Consider the following 27,243-nt stretch of genomic DNA (forward strand, 5'->3'; position numbering starts at 1 on the left):
ACTCCACTACTAACAATCCCTTTCCCCCCAGTGGTTATGGGTTATGCTGTACATAGCTGAACTAAAAAATATAATAGTAATAAAAACAAAATGTATTTTGTTGTATATTGTAATTTTAAACAGATTATCACAACGCTCTAGACATAAATTGCACCATAAATAAAAGTACCGTAAAATCAGTCTGGTACCAAAGAGCTAGGTAAAACCAACTAAATTGGAATGAATATAAAAATACTATGAAATAATTATAGTTTAGCCATAATCTATACATCTACATACTTAATGATTTGTAAATTTACATTGTAAGAACTTCAATAAACGACAGATTAAAATATTCAATAGATAAATGAACAAAATTGTTTACAAGTAGTTATTCTAATGAACACTTAACATGTATGGAGCGTTCTCTACATTTATCAAATTATCATAAAATTGAACCTTACATCACTGCAATAGGTATACCTACTAATCTAAAATTTTCACCTCACGTTTTGAACATCATATTAAAAATCACACTTCATTATTAATTCATTACATCCGATCTCCAATAAATAATAAAGGAATGTATAAACTGGAAGATATTCGCCATGAAATAAATTTATTTTAGTTCTATGAAATTAATATAAACTAGTATTGGGTTGGTGCATATGAAATTGCCAATTGCGCAACAATGTAAAACAGTAGGCGCGTATTATCGAAAACACGTTTTAACTTTTCATTTTTGTTATTGTGAGCAAAGCGATCGACACTTGATTAATATTTTAAATACCATCAGAGGATTCAGACGTTAGACATGATTTTCTTACCATGGATTCGAAAAAAATTAGAGGTATCATGTTTTATGAGTTCAAAGGTGGATCAAGTGCACGTGAAACAGCAAAAAATAAACTAATGAGAGATTGGGGAAGAATACAATTTCTGTAAGAACAGTAAGAAATTGGTTCCGAAAATTTCATTGTGGAGTAGAGAAATTTGAAAATGAGCCTCGCGGTCGACCTTAGCGCGTATTGGATCTGCAAATTTTACAACAATTAGTAGAGTCCAATATGCATATGAGCACACGAGAACTTGCACAAGAACTCGCTATTCATCATACAACTGTTGTACGAGGCCTCAGACAAATAGATAAAGTAAGGAAGCTTGATCAGTGGGTACCACATGAACTTTCAGAGCAAAATAAACAAAATCGTTTTATCTTTACATCATCTTTTTACCATCAATAAATAACTGAACCTTTTCTTGACCGTATAGTGACATGCGATAAAAAGTGGGTGCTTTATGATAATACACGAAAATCTGCATCATGGTTAGACAAGAGTGCACGTCCATGTTTGGCCCCAAAACACGAACTTCACCTTCGAAAAGTTATGCAAAAAGGCACAAAAAGGCGTTATCCATTATAACTTTTTGCCACAAGGTGTGACAATGAACGCCCAAAAGAATTGTGTTGAACTGCAAAAGATGCATGAAAAATTAAAAGAGAAACAGCCAAAATTGGTTAACAGAAGTGGTGGAATCCTGCTTCATGACAACGCTAGACCACATGTCGCACAAATCATTAACAAAAAATACATGAGCTGGAATATGAAATTTTACCGCACCCACCATACTCGCCTGATCTTTCTCCAACAGATTGCCATATGTTCAGAAGTTTTGGCAATTTTTTGAAAAATAAGAAATTTAAATCTGATATCTGTATATCATACAAAATGCCTTTGGTGAATTTATTGATTCAAAAAAAGATGATTTTTTTAAATTCTTTTGTGGATCGTTGGTTGTTGTATTGAAGCCAATATTTTGTCACGAATAAAAAATTTTTAAATAAATTATTTAGTATTTTTGATCCTCTGTTTAAATTTCATATGCACCAACCCAATATATTACAAATCAAATGTTACAAGCGTTCATACCAAAGATTGGGAATGTCTGCATTATCTATCAATTTGTAAAAACTATTTCCTTCTTTTTGAATACTTTAGACGGTTTTCTATCTATAGAACATTATTTTTTTATATATATATTTCTCTTTAATATGTATTTATTTAAAATTGTTTAAAATTTGTACGAATTTTGACAGCTAATTCAGACATAACCTTGCGGTGAACACCCTCTAAAAAAGAGACTATAATATTATATATAAATAAATTTGTGCGTTAATTTAGGCCTTTAAAAATGACTAGTAAGACCAATTAATTAAATCCTTACAAATTTCTTTTAAAACCAATATATAATGACAGTGATAGGGTATTTCCTTATATATGTAAATAATTTGAGGCTGTGTGACTTGCAGGGGCCAAATATTTCAGACTTTCAGATCCTTTAAAATGATTGCAAATTACTTATAAATCAAAATAAGGAATACCCTATTACTTCATATAAATGTGGTTAGATTGTAATTATTATTAAACTTACTCTACACTTGTTTCGGATATTTCGCTACATTTATTACTTAAAAAGAGCATGTTGTGACTAAATAAGAATATCCCAAAATAGTGTAAATTAATAGATATAAATTATAATTTTTAAAATATCAAATAAATTTATATTAGTGACTAAGCGAAATGAATATATAATACTAATTGAATCACAGTAAATGATCATTAGTCATTACAATTTAAATATCTAATTAATTCTACCATAAGTTACTTGGTATTATTATGATAAAGTATCGTCAATGATATATAAAAAAAAATATCAAATTATATCTGGTAGGAATAACTAAAATGGCGATTGAAATGTTTAATACTAACCAGTAACTATTTTACTGTCTAAAAGTTAAAATCCTAAGTGGCACAACTGTGAGCATCCGAGAATAAAATCCGATTAGTGTAATATCTGGACATTGAACCCTGCTCATCTATCACGTAAATCTCCCAAGCTCTGCACTGTGCAGCCGTCTCGTTTAGGCCTCCGTGGTATCTGGAATTAAATAAGAATCTAAATATTACAATTTTATGAGACTCACTTTACCTAGACGATCCGTCTAGCATATTTCTGCTATAAAGTAATAATGCATGATTTATTGTATGAAGCCAATGCATGAGGAGTCCCTTAGACATTATTGTCAAGGTCGAAAATAAAAAAATAAAATACGGATGAGTAATATGGAAACAATGACACTTTCAATGTACTTTTAAAACTTTTAACTAAACTTTTGAGTAATTAAAAACGTCCAGCAATTTCTATATTAACTCGGAATAAAAAATAAATTTGTCCAGAAATTTCCAATCTCATATTGGGAATCGCTGCAAGATTCTTAGATTGAGGGTTGAAAAAGCTATATAATATTTTTTTTAATGAAAAATAGTATTTCCGAGCAAATAAGAAAAGTATATTTTATGAAGTCTATGGTATTTGTGTTTAAGTGGCAAAATCGTAATCGTCAAATATATATAAATAAATATAAAAACAATTTGCTTACAAACCTGGAGTTAAGGGATGTTCTCGTAACATTGAGCCTGTTGGATAGAAAATAAATTTAATAAATGTGAATGCGAAGTTAATTAATTAAATATAAAAGAAAACTGTTCACGAGAAAAAAAAAACATGCATAATAATTACAAGTTAGTAAAGTATACGGTGCACTGGATAGTAAACCGATATGGTAGCATAATGTCCCCTTCCTTGTTAAATATTGACAAAGCTCCACAAAAGGTAAGGACAATTCCTTATCCCTTCAGGAACTAGGCCAAACTTTATTTACGAAAAAAGAAACCCGACGCTCTACTGGTACTAGTAGCCTTCTTATTTCATAGTAATATAACAATTTTAATTTAGACAAAAAAAAAAAAGGCTAAAGGAATTTCCAAAAAGTACGCAAAATTTTCGTTGTTAATATAATTGATAAGTTATTATTATAACAAACATTATACAGCTACACATGCAATTATGGTTACTACACTATTTTTTTTGCGAAAGGGCGGCAAACGAGCTGCACCGCCTCATCTATTTATGAAAATTTCATGCAATTTTAAATTTAAGACGGAGAAGTGGGAAGCAAGCGATCATCTGATGATATTCAATTACGCAGCCTATGAAATTTTAAATTAATATCATCATTGCCTTGCCATCTGTATGATTTAAAAAACTGTCGTACGTACAATAAATATGCAGTTTCTATATAATTTATTTATAAAAATTTATTTCACATTTATATACCTACTTACATGTAAGCCCTCTTTACCGAAACAAAATTGGCTGATGAGATAATTAAACTGCTCGTCAACTGAGAGTGGCTCCCTCTGATGTAATGTTTCCGAGCTGCTTTCGTTATACGTACCCTCCAAAGCACGAAACAAGTGACAATCGATTACGTTTATTCCAAAAAGGATTTATAAAATTCGTTATGGTCTAAGGTTCGTTCTTAAAATCTAGAACTACAGAACTCCACCAACCGAGTCACCATTTCTGTATACTGACTGTTTAATACTAAATTTACCTATCTAATACTTAGAAATATTTTTGGCTACGGGCATAATAGAAAACATTACTTATACACAAATATAATCATTTTCTAATATTTAAAAAAAAATCAGAAGCGGTTGAAATTTGAACTAGCCACCGTTCTGATTGAACTACCGCTTCATTATTTGATTATAAATACTAGAACATGATTTTAATATTTTATAAATGTTTTACAACAATCATTGGAAGTTAATAATTACCAATTAAACGTAATTAGGTAATAATGCAAGCATTTTCAAAGACCACAATTTAAAACGGCACAGCACACGTAAAGCGGCAAGCTCCAGTTTTACCTATAGAGCGGCAGGACACATGGACAGTAGGCTCAGTAAAGAATAGCGTCAGAAAGTTGGTTACTGGTTAGTGCGGCGCCCGGCGTGATGCCCACAATGCTGCCGCCGACGCACGCCTCCACGCCTTCTGTTGGCCACCACCACACCCCCACACACAGTATTAATAACATTCTAACATCTCAATACGTGTTAAAGGAAGTACATGAGATGTTTAGCATTCAGACAAAAGTACAAAATGTTTAATGATTTAGATGAATGAGAATTTAGATGAAAGAGTTTCATTCCCTCTAAACATAAATAGATACTGCAACTGCATTATATGCTTTACGCATAAATTTTTCACTAACGTATATCACCATAGAATTCATTTGAATACATGTCTTGAATAGATGTATTCATTTAAACTCTATGTATTTTTTGCCATCACCACAGTTATTGACTAGACATCAAGAAGTATGAATTGTTTTACTATATAAAGAAATCTATCGTTTACGACGCTGTTTAACAAGATAATAACTAATACAAAATACATACAAAAAAACAACAACATGCAAATTCATTATAAAAAATATATGAATAAAAAAAAATTCATATATTAAAAAAAGTTGATTTTTTGATCTGAAAAATGGAAAAAAATCATTAAGGCATAAATTCATTCTAAGTATTTTCTTTTGTGGTATGCAGTATTTTTTATAACATGACAAACTAACATATGGGTACTAATGGCGAAATGATAACGTGTGTGTGTTTATATGTTTATTATGTGTTTTTATAACGTCGGGCTAGGTTACTTAGTAGGAAAACAAGGGTCGAGTGGCTTTTCCCTACAAAATTTGCTAATATGTATTTTGAAATGTTTTATTGAAAAAGAAGGATATACAAGGATTTCTAAAGATGAAGTAATACTACTTTAGTACTGTTACTTATACTGTGGTAATTATATTATCAATGTAAATGTTTATAAAAGTATTTAAATCTTTTTGTTACTCGATCACATTTAAATGACGAAACGGATTAAAATGAAATTTGGTACATTGATAAATCATATTCTGAATTAACACATAGTATATTTTTCCTCCTAATTCAAGCTAGAAAAACTATGGGATACAGAGTGGAATAATATTATTAATGTGAAACTTTACAAGGGCATTTATGTAATATGACCTAAATTCACAATCTGGAGATTTTTCATGCGGGTAAAGCCGCGTAATTAGAGATGACACGGATGTAATGCACGGCATGCAAGCGATTTAGGCGTATTACCTGTAGTGCAGGCGGCAGCGTTAGTGTCTGGATTGACGCCAGCTACGGACCACGGGCGAGCCTTGCCCGGAGTGCGCGCGCACCCGTTGCCTACGTACCGACCAGTACCACATGACCACAGGACACATCACATATCACCGAGTAGCCACAAAAACGCACAAAGAGACCAATCTCTTATGTACACATCGAAAATTTGACATTCTTTTTTATGCTCGACATGTGATGGTACAACAAATGCCTGAAAAGGCATGATTCGATATACATATTCATGGATTATAAACCTCTTTTTAGTTCTATGTCAAAATAGAATAGTAATTAAGACAACTCTTTGGTTTTTCTTTTTCTTTGATAGTAAGTTTTACAAATTAAATATTCTCGAATTAATTATTCATAAAAATATCAGTAAATACAAATTAAAGATTTTTTTTATTACAATTTTTCTAAGTAATGATTAAGTTGAAAAAATCAATACATATATTGTAATTTCATGAAGAAAGCAAAAACATAATACAATTATTGTACCTATATTTGAAGTAACAATAATATATAGAAGATGATTAAATTATATTGTGCATCCAACTTTTTAAACGAGAGAACCGAATCAAGACTAGAATGGAAGGCAAAAATCTATAAAATCAAAGGTCAAATTTTTTATGTGTACGTTTTACAATCATTAAATATTAGGTTTCAGAACATATGACATGATTATTATGGTATGAAATATTATTGGTTTTGGCGTTTGCGGATCCCGGAAGCTCATCAGCATATCCGTTTTTAAATAGAAGCCTGCTGTGATTTGCACATTCCCAAAACGCTGTGACATGGACGACCACATATTACAAAGAGCTTTTAAGCTGAGGGTAATTATTCGGAAACAAGTTAGAAATTATATCAGCACATAAAATTGTAGGAAACATTAATGAATGGTATTTCATTAAATTTATTCCTTTTTTTTTTAGTTTGCCATTTGATATTATTTCACAATTTTATATTTATAAATCGCTACCACTGGATGGCGTATACATATATCGATTGGTAGTTTCAGAGATTAGCGCGTTCAAACAAAGTCTTCCAATTTATTAATCGGTATAAATTCACAATAAAAACGTAATGTCTAAATTTTTTTACAAATTCTTTCTTGTTTCCGACGTAAACCCGTAAAAAATTGAGCGTGCTTGTAAAGTACGTACCCATTGTGTTGACATTATCTGAGGAACGTGATGGAGGCGGAGTATTGGGTGCCTTTACACCTACATTGTCCGACGATTTGCACCGAGACACTTCTGAAAGAACCGTAACAAGGCTATTAATATACTATAATTGGCTGGAGTAAGAATTACTAAAAACAAACTGCGTCCCTATTTAATTATATTATTTGTTAGTTTTAGATAATTGTAAAGAATTAAATTTAAAAACTTACCACATTCTAATAAAACCGGTGTACTTTCCCCGGATGTAACGCTATACCTGAAAGGTATAAAGAATTTTGTATATTGTTTTTAGCTTGTAGTAGGCAATTTCCAAATATTAATATGTAAGGAGTGCTTTGGGTGTCCTAAATTATTTATAAGTTTAAAACTTTTCTGACACCAATGATAGTGAGTAGACTGTGCGACATGAGGGACATTAACGCCTATAGACGCCTTCTCGTTACCCAACGGCGTGTGAGACGGGTACAAGAACTTATCACCATTATGCATACTAATATGGCGTCTTCTCTCTACAATATGGGTGCCTCAGTGGAAAGAACGAGGTGGATTGGACGACAACGTGAACAACGGGTGGTCGTTTGTACCTACAACAACGTTTTCTCGTAGTCCGTCGGCGTATGGAAAGACTGGCACATAAGAGCATAGCAAGATTCTAGTATACTAACATGGTGTCATCCCGCTGCAGCGTGGGCGAGTGCCTGAGCGGGGAGGGCGAGGGCGAGGCGGGCGAGGCGGAGGCGGAGGCGAGCGACGACAGCGAGTGCAGGCTGCGCGACGTGAGCGGCGTGCGCGCCGACAGCGACGCCTCCTCGCTGCCCGGCGGCGTGCGGCACGCGCGCCAGAACTCGTCCAGGCCTGCACGAGCACGAGCCATGTCATTCGAGGACTTATACTTCGTACATATGTATATGAGATGCAAGATATATGATTATATCAACAGATTTTTTTTTAATGGGTGATAACGACACCCGCACTATTGATATACACCGGCGGGACACCAGTGAAGGATGATAGGTAAGGATGAAGCAGGTCAGTTAGCCCATCATGACGAATTCAACAAGAACTGTTCACAATGGTTTCCAGGGGAAACCAAGTGGAGGTCGACCTAATAGGGCATATTGCTAGCAATGGGGCTGTTAAACTCCATTGCTAACAATCCCTTTCCTTCCTATCAATAGAATTCAGTTTTTTAAAAATAGTCTATACATGGGTTTGTTCCACTGAATATGTTATTTGTAATAGATTTCTTACTTTATTGAAGATGTTAAAAGTAATGTTAAGTGTTATCACATAAAACTATTGTAATGCTATTATAAAATTGGAATTGCAATTCAATCATTACCTTCATCGATATCCTGCGATTGATCTGTAATAGGTCTTGTCGGCGCTCTCGTTTTATTTCGTCTAGGACGACCTAACAATGATAAAAAATATATAATAATAAGTTCAAATAATATGACGTAAATATATAAATGGCATCGTATATATACGACATATGTTTGATGACTCTAATTGTTGGAATGTAGCAACAGACCTTTGACGAGGTGTCGCAGCTTATGCGTGGGCAGGTCAGCGAGCGCGTCGGCAGCCTCGGCAGGCAGCGGCGGCAGCGACAGCATCTCGTTGCTGCTGCACTGCTGCTCCGCTACCGACTTGGGTCGAACGCGACGCGCGCCTCGGCCTCGCTCGCGCCGCCGGCAGCCCAGCGGCGTCGCCTGTACATACAATCACGGTGTAAGGAATGATCAGTGCCTCAACATCTGCTGTCCTAAAGTACAGACTTTACCGTTGGAAAACAGATAGATGAGAGTTCTTTAGACTGACATAACTACAAAATCTTTTTGTACATCAAATAATATGAGAGTGTAATAAACGTAACCTAAATAATTTTACACACATACATATATATAAGCATCTACCACGTAAGGATTTAGTTCAAGTTGTTTTCGAAATCAAAATTATAGTGCTTATTTTCATCAATTAAAAAACCTTCCAGACACATGACCATTTATCCCGCCTCAGTTATATTCGTAATAGGAACTATTAAAAATATACGGCATTACTACGAATATTATTATTTTAGATAAATATACATAAAAATATGTCTAGACAATTATTGTGTAAACAGAAATTAAAGTTATTATTTCTATTTTGACTTACCAAATTCAAATAGTCCAACTTCTGAACAGCATGAAATATGCAATTTATTCATATAAATGAACAATTATCATTGTTTATGTAATAATTTCATTATAATCATCAACATAAGAACATTACCTATTAGATGTATTTCAATTAAAGGTAGAGATTAAATATATTCTGTATTGCACTTGTAAGTTACATATAATGTATTTATAAATGTTGTGAGCAAGGGTGGATTTATCTCTGACAGAGATCTCTTCCACTTAACCCAGTACAGTAAGAAAGCATTTCGTTAGTGGGCAGCTGAAGTTTATTAGCAGTCTATCAGCTATCATCAAGCTGAGCAAGTAAATTGATATAAAATATTTTATTTTAAAGTTGTAACCTATGATTATGATAACTATATATAATATAATTAAAAAGAATAAATAATTAATTGTCACAAAGTATTAAAAACTGAAATATTTAAAAACTTCAAAACAAAATTATGGATAAGATGGCTATATGGGTTCAGTCCCTTTAGTCTTTCAATGGAATAAACAGAATAAAATATGAAAATCTGTAAAAAGATATTGCTGGTGGCACATACTCACCCCAGAATGTGAGATTGGCGCGAGCAAGTCTGGCACGTCGGAGCCTGCGTGAGTCACCGGTTCGCATTCGCCGTCTACACTTTCGCACGCCGACAGCGCCAGACTCTCCACCGCCTCACTGAGACACAAATGTTAAATGTAGTGTACATTTCAATTATTTGTAATAGGAACTAGTATTCTAAAAACCTTACTTTCTAGCCTCTTTATGTTACATGGCAAAAACCTACCTCAATGTATAGACTTTTCGACCTTTCTCCCATGGCGACTCTCACGAATAGAATGAGTGAATCCATGAGATAGAATGAGACGGCGACACCTGGTGTCTTGTACTTTCTAGTGTGAACGCTATGCAAAACCAATTCTAACGACAGATCATATTATTTGCCATTTATCAGCTTATCATACCGGTCGTCTCATTAGCCTATTATTTTATGATTTTGTTAGACACTAGCGACCTGTCTCGTCTTCGCGCGGATAGATGGTGTAGGAATCTTTATTTCTAATAAACAAAAATTCTATTAAAAAAAATAATAGTAATAGGGTCGATAATTAATATTATTCCTTTCTAGCGACCCGCCCCGGCATCGCACGGGTGTAATATTTATTTGTATAACTTTTAAACTGTTCAACACATTTTAGTAAGTCTGGTATTTTAGCTTGTATGAAAATATTGCACTTATATTCACTATAGAATAGAATAGAATAGAATAAATTTATTGTGATGATTGAACTATGAACTATGAACTATTGAACTATGATTTTAAAATGAACGCCCTATTTAGCAATTTCAAATGCGCGCGTTTATATAGGTTCCTCTTGCGCCCCTCACCTTCGCGCCTTTTATTTCGCATTATCTCTTGATTAACTGCAGTAATTAATTTGCTGTAAAGAGTAAATTTCATTTCCATTTTGATTTAACTATTTGTTTTTATAAGAATTTGGAAATTATACTTCAAACGTGTACCCAAACTATATCTTGTAAAATATATTTTACTTTTAACAAAAAGACAATTTTTTGGCTGATTTATTAAACTTAGATATATGGTGTCACGGACTTTTTTGTAAAGCTACTAAAGTTTACTATAGATTTTATTCCTTTATTTCAAACTGTTTAAGCAGTGCATACCATATCATAGAATTTATGCCAGCTTCAAGTACATTTATCATGATTAGTTATTGAAAATACATATTTACCAAAATAAAAAGCCTATAACACTCAGAGATAATATATGTTTTTGATAGTGAAAGAATTTTCAAAATTCTTTCACTATCAAAAACATATCACTAATATATCCAAACTTACAGTTTTACCACTTTATAATATTAGTATAGATTGGTAAAAGAAATATTAAAAGCAGAATCTATATAATTAAAAAAATATATTATATATAATTTTTTTATAATATTTTTTGTATTATTTTTGTATGCGACAAAAGTAAACAGAAATACGAAATACATACTTAAGTAAATCCTGTAGCGTATTGGAGCAAGGCGCCATAGCGTCCCGTACAGCTTGTAACGTGACGAGTTCTCCGCTAGTTCCCGCTCCACCCATCGCCGCGAATACCTCACCGCATCGCTGAAACCATTATTATTATTAAATTAATAATAGTATATGTGACATTATTAGACAGCATAGTTACTGTCAGTTTATTGCCATCAATGTGTATGGTCTACAACCGTACATATTGCTCGATCAGCATTTTCGTCTAATTCACATTAGACGAAGTGAGTAAGTGAGATTAAAATAGCTCTAAAAAAATATTTAATTACACTACAGGAATTTTTTAATGAGAAAATTTTATTGTTATTGTACCTATTTGTTTCAATGTAATAATGTTTTATTTATTTTATGTTAATCGACTATACATATATATAATATAAAAATTTTGTTATGTGCTTTATGAAATATTTATTAATGTGATTACCGTGCTCTTCCAAGGTTCATGTTGATTCTTTACTTTTAATAACTTAAGACCTATATTGTTACAACATGAAATAGCAATAATAAATAAATTGAATTGAATTAAAATAATTTTCGAGAGGAATTGTGCAGAAATCAACCTGATTAGCATATTGCTAGTAATGCTAGACGCTATAACAGTACCTATCCCTTCTTATATAAAAAACTAGAGCAGAAGCCAACAAAAAGTAGCATACGAGATAGTATATGCAAAAACGGACAAGACAATCGACCTACAGGTAGCACCTCTTTACCTTTTATAAAAAGTACTATTTTTTTAATACAACTCAGAATGGCGAACAAGCTGACGGCCCACCAGATGGAAAGTGGTAACCGTCGCCTATAGACATGAACGACCTAAATAAAATAAAATAGACATGAAAGACCTAAAACCAATTAACGACACCGAGTGTCAAATCTATACTAGAGTTCTATTTTAGATTGAAATATGCTCGACATGTTTTTTTATGCAACTTAGAATGACAAACAAGCTGATTTCCCACCTAATAGAAAGCGGTAACCGTCGCCTATAGACATGAGCAGTACTATGGACATAATAGAGTATACTGTTTCGCCCATGATACCTCCCATGCGTTGCCATCCCTGAGAACTCAGGTGTTATTTCTCTGTACCCTGTAAATACTAATGTACTAGTAGTAATGTAATAATAATGTACTAGTAGAGCCGAAGTCAACAGGAGGTGATATATACTACTGTTGATAATACGGTACGCGAGTACGGGCGAGGCCACCGACCTGCAGGTACTGATGCAGCAGGTGGTGCGCGGCGGCGGCGGCACGCTCGAGCGCGGCGGGCAGCGGTGGCGGCGGCAACGCGGCGGCCGCCTGCGCCGCCAGCGCCGCCGCCGCCTCGCCGCCCGCCCACGCGCGCTCCAGTGCCAGCGCCCGCAGCGTGTGCGTCTGCGTCGGCGTACTGTTGCTCGCCAATCTGCAAAGAACAAATCGAATATTTGCAATGGTAAAGTTCACAAGCATTCAAAATATTAACTTAACTGCTTATTAAACTGTTATCCTAATTTTATGAATCTCGACAAGGAGGGGAGAATGCGCTAGTCACAGGGACGAACACCAGAAAAGTATTAAAAAACATTTTCAATATAATTGCTCCAGTCCAGTAATGTCGCTTATGAAAATAAATATACAGTCAAATAATAAATTACTTTTTCATAAAATACAATTTGAAGCAAAATTAATACAAACTAAGAAGTCAATAGGCAAGTTGTCAGGGGGGCATTCTCGTTCTTCGCATTCTCAAAACACCCCGACCGCTCTAACCAGTCCAATCTTGGGGGGAAAGAGATTGTTAGTAATGGAAACTGAGAATCCCATTGCTAGTAATATACCCAACCAGGTCGGCCTCTTCGCGGTTCTCCCTGGAAACTATCAAGGTTAATTCCTGATGAATTCATCATGATGGGCTAGCTGGCCTGTTTTCATTCTCATCTATCATCCTTCACTGATGCTCCGCCAGCGTATCCCGTTAGCGCAGGCGGGGTTACCATACCATTTTCACCCATAAAAAAAAACAGTCAGATCTGGTAAGGAGTCATACGAACCGCTCGTGCAGCTCGCGCCACAAGGTGGCGACGCGCTCGCTGGCGCCGCGCCCGCCGGCGGCCGCGTCGCAACCGGGGAATTCCACACGCCGGACGCTCACCGAGCGTCGCAGCGCCGTCGCTATGTCCGTCAGGCCTGCGCAATCAATACCGATACATTATAAACCTGCTGTTTGTATCAAAATACATAAGCTGTTGTTTGCTAAATATAAGCGATATTCTATGTCGACGCGTCAACATAGGATATCGCTTCGAGTGAAATCAGAGTGATTTCATACAATGTAAACCTCCCACTTCCCTCTCAACCACTCCTAATATAGTATAAAGCTAGACGAAAAAGTCTTATTCGTGTTTTTTTACAGAACTGTATATTGTCTGTCTTTCGATTTGAGTATGGCAACAAAATTAATGGGTACATGAGAATAACGCTTTAGTTCTCGAGAATAGCAATCAATGAGACCATAGACATCAGTCAATATTCTGTAATATCCGTCCATAGTGCATGTCTATATGCGGAAGTTACCATTTTCCATCAGGCGACTCGGTTTTCGCAAGCTTATCTTTCCAAGTTATACAAAAAAATAAATAAGACCATATGATATCAGTTCGTAAATTGAATGCATTTGGATATATACAGGCGTGCGACAGTGTTGCCAACTATATTAATACTAACGTGCTACGAGCAAAGCCGTTCGGCGCGTATCGAAAGGTGAATGATCTGACCTTGTAAACTGAACGCGTTCCGGTCTATATAGAGCGTATGCAGAGTGCAGTTGCACTGCAGCGCCTTGGCGAGCAGTCGCGCGGCTGCATCGCCAGCCACGTTGCCGCCCACGTCGAGTGTACGTAGCCGCCGAGCTCCACCAAGGGCGTTTAGCAAACCGTACAGGTCGCCCTGCCGACCGGTAACGTACCACGCAACATTCATTACTGTCATTATTAAGTGTACAATTAGTCTGACAGTAAGCGATCACTGAATTCTGGTAACACCAGTTATGTAAGGAGCATGAAATATTTTTAATACTCTGTAGAGAACCTCATACAATTCAGAGCTCATTCCATATCTCCAACAAATAAACAGTTTGGATTAATAAAAGATTCAAACATAAGTTTGAAAAGTTGAGATGTTTGAATTAAAATTTGATCTTGGGATCCTTTGACTATTCTCACTGTGACAGACTGTAGATTAAGAAAGGTTAAGCCATTAAGGGTATCCATATTATTTGATCTATTTGAAGTGATAATTGGTATGGCATTCTGGTAATTTCATTTCCATAAAAAATATCATTATTTTATATCATGTGCACTTGTCAACTTATTTGCTGTTCCTAGTAGAAGAAAAAAAAATACTATATATTGCAACTAGCTATAAACGTGGTTTTTCCACGTGAATCGGAATAAAAAATATAAACGGTAGTTCTATGTGTAAGATAATTAAGATTTATCTACCAAATTTCATCCACTCCTTTTTACATTGTTTAGTAATAAATAATCATCTAATAACTGATTAATAATAATAATAAATAATAACTCATTTATTTTTGATTACAATATTAATAAACTAAACGGTAATTAAAAATAAAAAGTACCTTGAGTTTACAATCGCTGAGATCTAAAGAAGTTAAAGCTGTGTCTGGTTCTTGCAGTACATGTACTAAAGCCTGTAAAATAAAAACAAACCCATAAATTAGACTGTTCAAAACGCGAAAACATTTGCTTTATAATTATTCTATGAACTACTCATAGGACAATAATATCATAAGTTGAAAATATAATATTTTTCAACAAGTCATTCATATTTTTCTTTCATGTCTTTGCAATTATAAATAAAAGTGTCATTATGTAAAAGATGAAACAAGAAAACATTTTAATTGCTTCTTATAAAACAAGGTCTAGTTTAGAATTTTATTATTATTAATTATGTACATATTTTATTAATACTTCTTTTTTATTATAAAAAGATTCTGCATAAAAAATTGACTTATTAATATCACTAAATCTCAGAAAACTTACTTGTATTAAAGGCGGTGCATAAGATCGTTTTCCAGTAAGTCTGCTTAAAGATAAGTGAGTAATTGAGTGATTCTTCCCTACTGCTCTCACAATACCCGATAGTTCGAATTCCATACCTACAAAAACAATAATTATGTATTAACAATTAATAATAATATGAACAGTTTCTATATTATGTAAAGGACTAATTAGTCACAATTAAATCACTTAGATTCATTCAAATGACACATAATTTATCTATTCTCATATACATATTATTTTATTATTAGTGTGTAAAATAATTGTACAAGAAAATAAAGTAAAATTATAAGAAAATGTGTATAAAATTTAAATATTTTGAATTTATATATATATATATATATATATATATATATATATATATATATATATAATATATATATATATATATATATATATATATATATATATATATATATATATATATATATATATATATATATATATATATATATATATATATATATATATATATATAGTGTACATTGACTGGTACCTATTTAATAACGTATCAAAACTAGTTTAACAATGGAGTCAATTCTCTAAACTTATCATTCAAATGTCAATTCGATATCATAGCAATTTTTTTATTTTAAGAACCAATAAGAACTGAGTTTTTAATAGATTTATTTCAAAATGATTATAACATTATTATTATCCTTATTAATATCATAAATTTGAAAGTGTGTTTGTTACGTAACGGCTTAACTACTACTATGAAATTTGGTATACACATAATACATGGGATAGTGATAGATTACCCTGGTCAGTAAATAAATGGCAGTAACACTAACGAAGTACCGGATAAAAGGTAGTAAATAATAAATCCTAAAAGTATAATTATCAAATTGAAATTAGGGTCTGGATGAAGAGCGTGCAACTGACTGTTGTCGGAGAGGTCGAGTGAGCGCAAACAGCGCACGCCGTGTATGCAGGACTCGAGCACGTGCGCGGCCTGCGCGGACGACAGCACGCCCGACAGGCTCAGCGACACGCCCGCCGCCGACTCGTTGCACGCCAGCCCCAGCAGGAGGCTCCTGCCGACCACATCATCATCATCATCATCATTTTAGACATTAGCCGTCCACTGCTGGATATAAGCCTCCCCCATAGACTGCTATAAAGGTCCTGAGCCACCTGCATCCATTGACTCCCTGCAACGCATTTCAGGTCGTCACTCCATCTAGTGTGGGGTCGTCCTACACTGCGTTTACTCATACGCGGTCGCTACTCAGGAAGCATTCTTCCCCATCGGTTGTCGGTTCTTCCAACTACGTGACCAGCTTATTGCCACTTCAGCTTGCTTATCCTTCGGGCTATGTCGGTTATTTTGGTTCTTTTGTAGATATCCTCGTTTCGGATTCTATCACGCAAAGACACTTCGAGTAGAGCCCTCTCCATAGCCTGACCACAGCAAAGTTGTAAATGTATGTTCTTGTCATATGAGGTAAAAGATTTTTTAAAGAGGATACTCTCAGAAAAATTCAAGTTCAAAACACATAGCCTAATAAAAATATAATTTAAAAATGACAAAGTGTAAAGTGTAAAGTTTATTACGCACGTTAAAGGATCTTAGTATGATCCGCCAATAGCATTCACATATTAGCCTTTATACAGTTCTTATTTAAAATTGTGTTAAAAACATATATTATAAAATTTATAGGCAATTGTAGGTACATATTTGTTAAAACAATAAATACCCATATTACTAGTCATCGTCCAGGTACTGTGGTAACAGTACATAAATAATGCATGAGACAGTAGACAAAAGTGCTACGACATACTTTTAATATTATAAATGTAATAGTTTGTAAAAATGCTAGAATAAATAAATAATAATAATAATATTTATACTATATATAATATACGACAATACGATATAGATAAACGGGTAGGATATATAGTAACACATAGAATATATACCAACTGAATAAGCAAATTTTTAATACATAGTCTGTTTGAATACCTATCGTATGGATAAGAAAGCCACATTTTTATCAAATATTTACATTTGATTTTTATTTTGTATTTCATTTATTAATTTAATTCCTGATTTTGTTGCTATATATGGAGCGCCTTTTATCTGTATTGTTGCTATTTATGAAAAGCTATTTGTGGCTTGGTTTGTGATCCTAAACTGTATCTATTTGCTCTGGTGTAGCCCTGGTTTTCCTGTGAATAAATAAATAAATATACACTGATTCAAAGCTACGGATATCAACTATATATTACTTAAGAGCGTCCGGCGGCATTTTACAGTAGGAGAAGTCGAGATCCTGCAGCGCGAGGCACGCGGTGAAGAACTGTCGGAAGGAGGGCGGCGGGTCCTTGGGGCGACGCGCGGCCGACCACGGGTTGCGGCCCACCGACAGCGTCGCCAGCCGCGCCGCGCACCCGCGCAGCAACGCGCCCCACATCTGCACGGAATCACGCCTTCACTAGCACCATTGTAGACATAGGCAGCTAGCGTCACACATTCCACGCTGTCAAACACCCGATTTGATACTACGAATATAGAGCGTATATCCAATAGATATCGTAAAACATATATTTACGATATATATTTTCATAAAACTGGTTATCGTGATATTTACCGTTTACCATCAGGCCGTACGCTTGTTTGCCACCATAGTAGTATAAAAAAATACAAAAGTGTACTTTTTACTGTACAACATTGGAACAAAATACATAATGTATATGCAACTGACATGGACCATCCACCGAATGTGGCACATATGAAAACATGCAATGCGGTCTTTCCCGATTAAACGCTAACAGAAGTCATCATTCTAGAGAAAGAATTAGATGCTGGAAGCGATTTTTCGTAATATCCATATAAATACAATAATCACTCACATTTTCTAACGTCGTCTCTGTGTTGGTTAAATTCAAATATGTCAATACATTTGGTTGTGCCAGGAAATTGTAAAGGTTCTGTAAAATAGAAATACAATTACTTTTGCAAAATCATACATAATTTATTATGAAGGATTTAATGTATAAACTGTGTCAAGGATTATTTGATTCTCTTATATTTTGCACAGATGATTTCTACATTTTTTAAACGAAAAAAAAAATCTTCACAGTATGATTTAAAAAAAAGGAAACCCCAAATGGAGTTGAATTGTTATGTTTTCAAAACCATCTATTGTTAAGTAAAGGACTTATGTAGTACCAATTGTGTAAGTACTTCTTTAATCACAATGCGTTAAATAATATAGATAAAAAAAAACTTACGTGTACATCATCTTTCAGATTGTTATGCGAGAGATCGAGATGTGTGAGCGTGGAGAGATGGCACGGGTTGTCGTTGAGCATGGTGGCGAGGTGTGTGACCGTCTTGCCGGTGAGACCGCATTGCGACAACGCGATATATCTCAGCCCGTCCGGGTTGTTCGCCAGCCCCGACAATATACTAATAGCACCTGTTATACACAAATGATCCAATATTAAGTCATTATTGAATAGACACATATAAATAAACAAACATTTGCAACAAACAATAGCAGTGATATGGATGTTATATTAATGTTTTAATTATAACACTTCGTGGATAATGTAATTGATAGTATACATTTTATTATACTAATAAGAATGAATGAGTTTTTGTTTTGGACAGAAAATAGGTTTTTTTTATGGGTGAAAATGGTATGGTAACCCCCCTGCGCTAACGGGATACGCTGGCGAAGCACCAGAAAATAGGTTAGCAGAACATTACAGAGAAACAGGCAATAAAGATTACATTTATGTCTCACTGCATCATTGCATCTCGTACGCTAATGGGAACAAGAGAGTTGCGGGCTGGGATCACTAGTTACAAGCGTAGGCGCGTAGCGACTAAATTTAGGCGCCCATAAACTTCACTGTATAATCGTGCTACAATACTAAGAGAACAACAACCAGCATGTTGCCGACCCCATAAATAAAATAATACTTTATAGCCGTTTCCATGAGCCCACATAAAGTGTAATTTTTTTTTAATGGATGATAATGGAAAGGTAACCACGCCTGCGCTATCGGTATACGCTGGCGAAGCACCAGTGAGGGATAACAGGTGACAGTGAAAGCAGGTCAGTTAGCCCATCGTGTCGAATTCCATTAGAATTAACCACGATGATTTCCAGGGAGAACCGCGCGGAGATCGACCTGACAGGGTGTATTGCTAGCAATTAGTCAGTTAGATCCCATTACCAGGCGTAGGTGTCGGTGTGGTGGAAGCGGCGGGTACCTTTGTCTTCGATGTGGTTCTGCGAGAAGTCGACAGTGTGCATGGCGGGCGGGCGCGCGGCGCGGGCGAGCGCGTGTCCGAGGCGCGCGGCGTGGTCGTGCCGCAGCGCGGCGGCGCGCCACGACAGCCGCTGCGGCGGCGGCCGCGCCGCGCGCACCACGCGGCACACGCTCTCCCACGCCTCGCCGCCCGCGCGCACGCCGTCGCCGCACACGCCGCGGAACCACGTGTTGTGCTGCAGCGCCATCACCAGCGGGATCAGGTCCCTGCGACGCCGCGCGCACACACACCCGCACCGTTAGTTACATACAGTACATTGTTTGCTCAAAACAAAGATCTTACTGAATAAGTAAACAGAGGGCCTACCATGAAATATTTTCCGAAATTTCGGGCACGAACGAAACAGAAATTTGATGTTAAAATTACATAATACATGCCGTTTTAAAAATATTAAAAATGTTAAAATATCATTTCTCTGAACTATTAGGATAGGATTTATGATGAACGATGTTAAGCTCCATTTACTGGGTCGGAAATTCGGAATTTCATTTCATGGTAGACCACCTGTTCCATATTATACAAATGTAAATAGAGACGTAGCTGTGAATTAGGAAGCCCCGCAAAAATATCTATAAGTACTAGAGAAGTCAGCTTTTAAATTAGTATGAGATGTCCATTTTTTGTGCTAACATATTTTATAATATATGTAAATTGTTAATTTTATATATGTCTAATGATTTCTATTTGTGTCTGTAGTTCAAGATTTTATCCCATTAAAAAAATAAACAGATTTCAAATATGATATAATAAGTATATAACATGAAAGTACACTGTAGAGAATGTAAAATCAAGATAAATTTGGCATTAACGAAGATATCGGTAATAAACAAAATATACTTTTGGATAGTGACAAGATAAGAAATCCATGGAAATATTGATAGTGAAGTAAAAAAAGAAAGCTGCTCATACATAATGGTCTGTCTGTGACCCTGCATAATTAGAATGAACCGAGTACAATCGTTAATTTTCCCTTCTTCGGTAATTTTTATCAATAAACTAGAGAGACACGTTAACATAAATTAATCAACAAATATAAAACATACATAATGTTCCCTATGATCCATTGTACGACTTAGCTATGGTATGTAAAAGTTATCACTTAAAATAATATCATCCAGACAAAAACTTATGCTCAACAATAACCAAAATACGTCATAAGTAACTTAACACTGAAATTGATGTATGTGTAATAGCCGTGTGGTCCCGGCATAGAATAGGCCACTCCTTCCTTTCCCATGGGTGTAGTAAGAACCGACTAAGGGAGGGCGAGGGATAGGCTGCAGCGTCCCTCTTAAAACATCTGTAAAGCTTGACTGCAGTTACCAATCCGCCCGCCAAGCGTGTTAGCAAAACCCCCTAAGGGGAGGCTTGGGTTCGGCAGCGAACAGTTAAAGGCTGATATAATAATGTATAGTTACAATAAAACATTATAAATACCTTTGATCCAAGTGGTCAAAATCTTTCAAATGCAACATTCTTATATCGTGTGCCAGATATATTGTATCTATATCCCACGCGACTTCAGCTCTGCAACAAAGAAAAGCTTATAGCCTATTGACAAATACCAAAGTATAACCATATTTAACAGCACCAAATCAGAATAAAAAATACCTGAAAGGTGTTTGACATAGATCACACATAGCGGCATATTGGTTTGAGAAATCACCGCATGTTGAATGTTTTCGTGTTCCACTTACATGCTGTAGTTGAAATGGTAAATTTACCTGCAATTTAAATTACAATAAATATATTTTTCATATTATTATAAGTGAAAAACCTTTTAAAGTATCAAAGTTTAATAGCTAAAAATAATAATAACGTAAATATAAAATAATAAATCTAGTATAATAAAAATTAAACTTGAAATATTTAAAATTACATTGTAAATGACCTTTTGAATAATCCGTAATATATTTTGTATTCCTAAATATTTTCCCCCTAAATAAGCAAGTATACAAGGTTTGATGATAATTGTATATAGCCGAAATTTATAGAAAGAAATAAAAATGTCAATTAAAAGCAATTATTAGTAGTCACGATATATTCAATACGATGGCGAATTCTATTCAACTGTTTATATGACAGTAAGAAGAATAAAAAATACTACACATGTACGAGTACAAATACATAGAAACTCTTTTTTTAATGTCGTAAAAACATCCTTACTTATATTATAAATGTAAAAGAAATTTACTTGTTTGTTACTACTTAATGTCTTAATTGTTTAACTAATCATTATTAAATTTGGTACATTTAATATATACGAATGAGAAGGACATAGGCTACTTTTTAAGCTGGTCCGTGACGATGTCCCAGTCATGTGGACGAAGTCATAAGTAAAACCTAATGTACCTCACACGTTACCTAATAGGGAAGTATTTATTATGATTTCCTCATAATACTGAACTTAAATGTGAAGAAATTCTATATTATTTAACTTATACTCATATTTATTCAATCCATTATTTACATCAATTGTCGAAATTATAATAATCTTATAGTATTATGTAAAGTAGGCGCATTATTAAATTTAATGAAGTTGAGTCAGTCAATTCCAACAATTAAAGTCTATTAGAGTTGCATGTGGAAATTAAACGATTCGTCGGAGGTGATTATTATGAATCATAATTTAAAGTTGGCTAAATACAGACCTTGCATACGATATCCTCTATGGGCACATTTGGGAATAAATCGTCAAACGCGGCGACAATAGCGTGCATTACATTTATAAGCCCTTCAGAGGTACCTTCTTCACCTGAAATAATAAAATTAAAATTTTATATTGGCAACTTATTACGTTGTTGGACACAAACAAACGTTACGATTAATACAGTTACATTAATATTGCATAACCAACGACTTATGTTACTGGAGTTAGTTTCATTCGATGCGTGATACGTTTTTATTATCATCTTTCTATATTTGATCTAATCCTTACTGATAAGTATGATAGCTTGCTTGCTTATTTGTTACCTCTTAGCGTCTTAACGACTCAACGCCCTTTTCCATCCCATATAGAATATGTAGGAAAAAGATTATGTGAGAAGATCATAGGATACTTTTTATCTCTGCTCAGTGAAGATATCTCTGTCACGTGAACCAAGTCCGGAGTAAAAGCTAGTCTTACTCTATTTGTATGAATACATCAAAACGTTTGATGGGATAATAATAACTGCCTTTTTTTAATGCTCATAATTATGTAACTGAAATATTTGCAGAAAGAAAAAAAACATTGGAATTTTCATGGGTTTCATGGGTTACTATATGTATTTTATACGATGCTTTTTAAGAAAATCGGAATTTTAATATTCTGTCGTGATTTACATAATTAAATTTGATTAAATACTATACATCATTTATGCTCCAAAACACTACCGTCTCGTTTTAGAACTCCATCAATTTATATAAAATATTTTAGAAGATCAAGCAGTGATAAGAATTGTGTACTTGTAAACAAAATTTTTAGTCATAGATAAAAAACAATCATAATAGATGATGCTGTTTTTTGAGTTTTACTTTTATAAATTAATAAGAAAAATATGATATTAATAAAATTTAGCACCACAGACGGAACCATCAGTTCTTAGCGCTCTGAATGTCTTTAAACTCTGTATAATCAAATAACATAAATGCAGAAATGGTAATCACATTAGGTAAGCATATTACGTATACCCAAAAAAAGTTGTATTCGGCCCGTAAGTGATAATTAATTAGTTTTGACGCCGGGTTAATGACATGCGTCTGTAACCTCAATTTTAAACAATGACTGCAATTAAACACTTACCTATAAGAATGGACACTGGCTTATGTTCATGGACAAGTGTTATTGAAAGGTGATTGGCTTTTTTGCTTTCCAATGCTTCTATTTCCATCAGGTGAAATCCATTGTCAACCTAAAATTTTCAACTAATGATTATTCCATGGCAGGTTTATTAATATGAGATAGGGCAACAAGATGCATTTACTATAATAAGGATATTAAATAATGTACTCATAGCTACCGCTATATTAATAAAGTTTTTATATTCTATTATTTTATTACCGATAATCTAGATTTTTCTTCTCTCCAAAATATTGTTCTATGAAAAAGTGTCTAGCTACATCTGCATACATCATGTGTGAAATGTATTATTTTTATGAAAATCATAAAAATACTATTTAGTATACCTATGTATTCATGCCAAAACTATAATAAACTATTGTTTGAATTGAGAAAAAGTTTAATTTCATGCTTAATCATCTCACCAGAAATTGCTTTACCAATAAAATATAGAATCATATTAATGACTATTCAAAAGTTTCAAATTATTTTCTTTTAATTAATATTTATTTTTAATATATTCTATATGATACATATAAGTAGTATATACATTGATGGTGTTAATTGTTGATACTTAGCAGTATTTGTCAAAACAGTTCATATACTTATTATATAAAAATAAAATTGTGAAATAGTGTTTTTTTTTTTAACAACGAAACCATGACAATATTTTATAAATATATTTTATAAGTTTTAAACAACTCTTAGTTTTTTTTTTATTTATATTTTTGCTAGTATTATATATTTATTTTCAACCTTTAATAAGTAAAAACAATAAATTATCGATCATGTACATAATGATACACAATGCATTTTGAATTGTCTCATACAGTAGAATGAAATTTTACATAGTGCCATCTAGCTTGTAGTTTCCATTTTAAGGTTTTACCAAATAATACAAAAAAAGTTTTTAGAGAATTACAACTTACCCTAGTTGGAATTTTTGTAGTAGTAATAAAAATTCTATATGCTGTAACAACCTGAAAACAAAATTACTATTTAAAAATTGTTTTAAATTATTTTAAAACTAAAATTTTTAATAATCAATTGCATCTCTTTACTTCCATAGTACTTTTAATAATTTTATCCAATAAAAAAAATATATAAATGCTTACTAACATTATAAATGTATAGTGTATTGCTATAAAATAGGGCACACATTCTTTTCCTGTGGGTGTTGTAAGAGGTGACTAAGAGAACTTTATGGTCACTATTTAAACATCACCAAAGCCTAATTGCTGTTGCTAACTTGCCTGCCAAGCATGGCAACTACTGGCATAACCCCCAATAGGGGGAGGCCTATGTTTAGTAATGTACAGTTAAAGGCTGTTATGTATGAATGAGTTGTAAATGTGAAAGTGAGTTTATTTATTACCTCTTTGCATCTTAATAGCTTAACAAATTACTGTGACATTTGGCATACACATACTATATGAAACGAAGAATGATATATGCTACTTTTACATTTTTTTCTTTCATTACATAGATAAAGATATGAGTAAAATGTAATAAGTAATAAAAAGAAAATAGCAGTAACAGATGTTTAATTTATAGTCAATTTCTTTTTTAATTATTTTTAAACTAGCTGTGCAAAAATAATTTAACAGTATTTGCATATTAAATAAAAAAAATTATTCTGTATTTTTTTTTTTTGAGAAATTTTCCAACACAAAAATATTTGCAAAATATCTATGTGATTCAGTTTTAAAGATAAGAATAGCATAAAACATTAAATTGTAATTGCAATAGAAATAAAAATAAATTTAGGTATATTTATATAAGAAAAAGTGTTTTTATATTAGAAACATTTGTATGTAAGGTAATTTTATCTCATATCTAATAAAATATTACATAAAAATATACTTAAATTAAATTTTATCTAAACCTTCAGAATGTGACTGTTCTAGTACACTCACATGCTGATAGTCAAATATCTAATTTCATCAATTTATTGTTAAAACTAAAGCTGATAAATAAAGAATTTCTAGATTCAAAATATTGAACTGCACTTCTAGTATACACAGTATGCATTCATATATTAAATGCCAAGTTACATCCTCAATATCAAATCACAATGAATAAATTGATAGATACAATTTCATTCTATTGTTGTCTCTACACAGAATGTGGTGGGAGTAAGTGTTGTGTCCATAGCAACTTTGACAAATGTAATAGCATAGTAGTTGTATACAGCATAAGACACACCTAAATGACTCATATCATTGTCCAGAAAATTATCTGTTTAATAGATAAATATAGTAGTTTAATTATACCTATATGTAGTACTTATGTTATACCTATTCTTTTTACTAATGCTGTTAACATGGATATTATAACTTTTATTATTAAAGTTACCTACTTCTTACTGAATATATTGAAAGTAAAAAAGCATAATAATATTGGCCCATTATTATTCTTGTATTGTCACATTAAATATCTTTATATGGTAGGTATGTACATAAACAGATAATAACTGAGACTTGTGGTTTATATTGGTCATCCATGTATTGCTTTTATCATTACTCTACCATCCTTAATCGCGGTTATTATAGCCATCAATGTCCATCGTTGAATATGTCCTATTATTGCCCTAGCATATAGAAAAAAAAAACAATAGTAATAAGAAACTTACCAAAACCCTATTGTCCACTTTGTCACCTCTAGATTCCATACGAATGAGAGATTTATATAATATTTTAACATTTTTACCCAAAACATTGCTGATACTCTCTGTAAAAATGTAGACAATAATTAAAATTAACACTTAATAATTGTATTGTGTATAACATATGATGATTTTCACGTTACAAAATTTTACTTATATTATTTATTAAAATAAGTATAAATAAATCAGACCGATGTCTTATACGATTATAGTAAAATAACAAATATTAATAATTAAACTTACCGCTTAATTCAGTAGTTATTTGTGATTTTGTTGACATTTTCGCGATTTTCTTCAGTGTCATTACTTAGGGATGTTTTTATTATTTAACGTACACTACTAAATATATTCATGGCATATAATCGAATATCTATAGAAAAAATAATGATTCATAGAATGTACTAACACAAAAAATAAAACACATTTCATTAAATTATTGACCTAAAATTCCTTTTAATTTAATCTCCAAAACACACACCTTTATTCGTTTCATTACGAACACAACCGAGAATGAATAAAAAGACTGGCTCATTTTTCGTCTCTCATCTCGTCAGTCAATAGAATAGACGAACCACGAACAAACTATGAATGAATTTAAAGCTCCGCAAACGGTCTATTATAAGATTGTCCTTTAAAGCATATGGGCATGGGTTTTTTTTTAATGGATGATAATGGAATGGTAACCCCACCCGCGCTATCGGTATACACCGGCGGGACACCAGTGAAGGATGATAGATGAGGATGAAATAAGTCAGTTAGCCCATCGTGACGAATTCAACAAGAATTGTTCACGATGGCTTCCAGGGGGAACCACGTGGAGGTCGACCTAATAAGGCATATTGCTAGCAATGGGGCTGTCAAACCCCATTGCTAACATCCCTTTCCCTCCTATGGGCATGGGTTACAATCATAAATGACAGACACCGTAAATGAA

At 33.5% G+C, this 27,243-nt stretch overlaps 1 protein-coding gene across 7 annotated transcripts; it reads right to left on the minus strand.

The window, feature by feature from the left end:
- Positions 1 to 74: 74 nt before the first annotated feature.
- LOC113516312 (F-actin-uncapping protein LRRC16A) lies at positions 75 to 26,849 on the minus strand. 7 transcript variants are annotated; one of them, XR_004224109.2, is made up of 29 exons: positions 26,553 to 26,849; positions 26,277 to 26,374; positions 24,574 to 24,624; positions 23,609 to 23,717; positions 22,476 to 22,579; positions 21,436 to 21,548; positions 21,262 to 21,351; positions 19,765 to 20,030; positions 18,774 to 18,961; positions 18,393 to 18,470; positions 17,769 to 17,953; positions 16,422 to 16,573; positions 15,519 to 15,634; positions 15,095 to 15,166; positions 14,229 to 14,400; positions 13,506 to 13,641; positions 12,685 to 12,877; positions 11,427 to 11,545; positions 9,967 to 10,084; positions 9,392 to 9,412; positions 8,766 to 8,946; positions 8,574 to 8,645; positions 7,897 to 8,086; positions 7,441 to 7,487; positions 7,211 to 7,303; positions 6,021 to 6,110; positions 4,758 to 4,884; positions 3,426 to 3,458; positions 75 to 2,919 (listed from the first exon to the last, which is right to left on the minus strand). XR_004224109.2 is itself a non-coding variant. In XM_031912681.2 (29 exons), the coding sequence occupies exons 1-29, from the start codon at positions 26,611 to 26,613 to the stop codon at positions 2,903 to 2,905; spliced, it is 3,228 nt and encodes a 1,075-aa protein (XP_031768541.1). In that variant the 5' UTR covers positions 26,614 to 26,849; the 3' UTR covers positions 75 to 2,902. The 7 variants fall into 7 exon arrangements, 5 of the variants coding, with proteins under 5 accessions (XP_031768541.1, XP_031768545.1, XP_031768544.1 ...); XM_031912681.2 differs by having other exon boundaries at positions 4,822 to 4,884; XR_004224111.2 differs by lacking the exon at positions 6,021 to 6,110 and having other exon boundaries at positions 26,553 to 26,848.
- Positions 26,850 to 27,243: the final 394 nt, after the last annotated feature.

Source organism: Galleria mellonella, unplaced genomic scaffold (genome assembly GCF_026898425.1).
Source record: "Galleria mellonella isolate WM207_F2 unplaced genomic scaffold, CSIRO_AGI_GalMel_v1 utg55, whole genome shotgun sequence".
In the NCBI taxonomy this organism is placed as follows: Eukaryota; Metazoa; Arthropoda; class Insecta; order Lepidoptera; family Pyralidae; genus Galleria; species Galleria mellonella.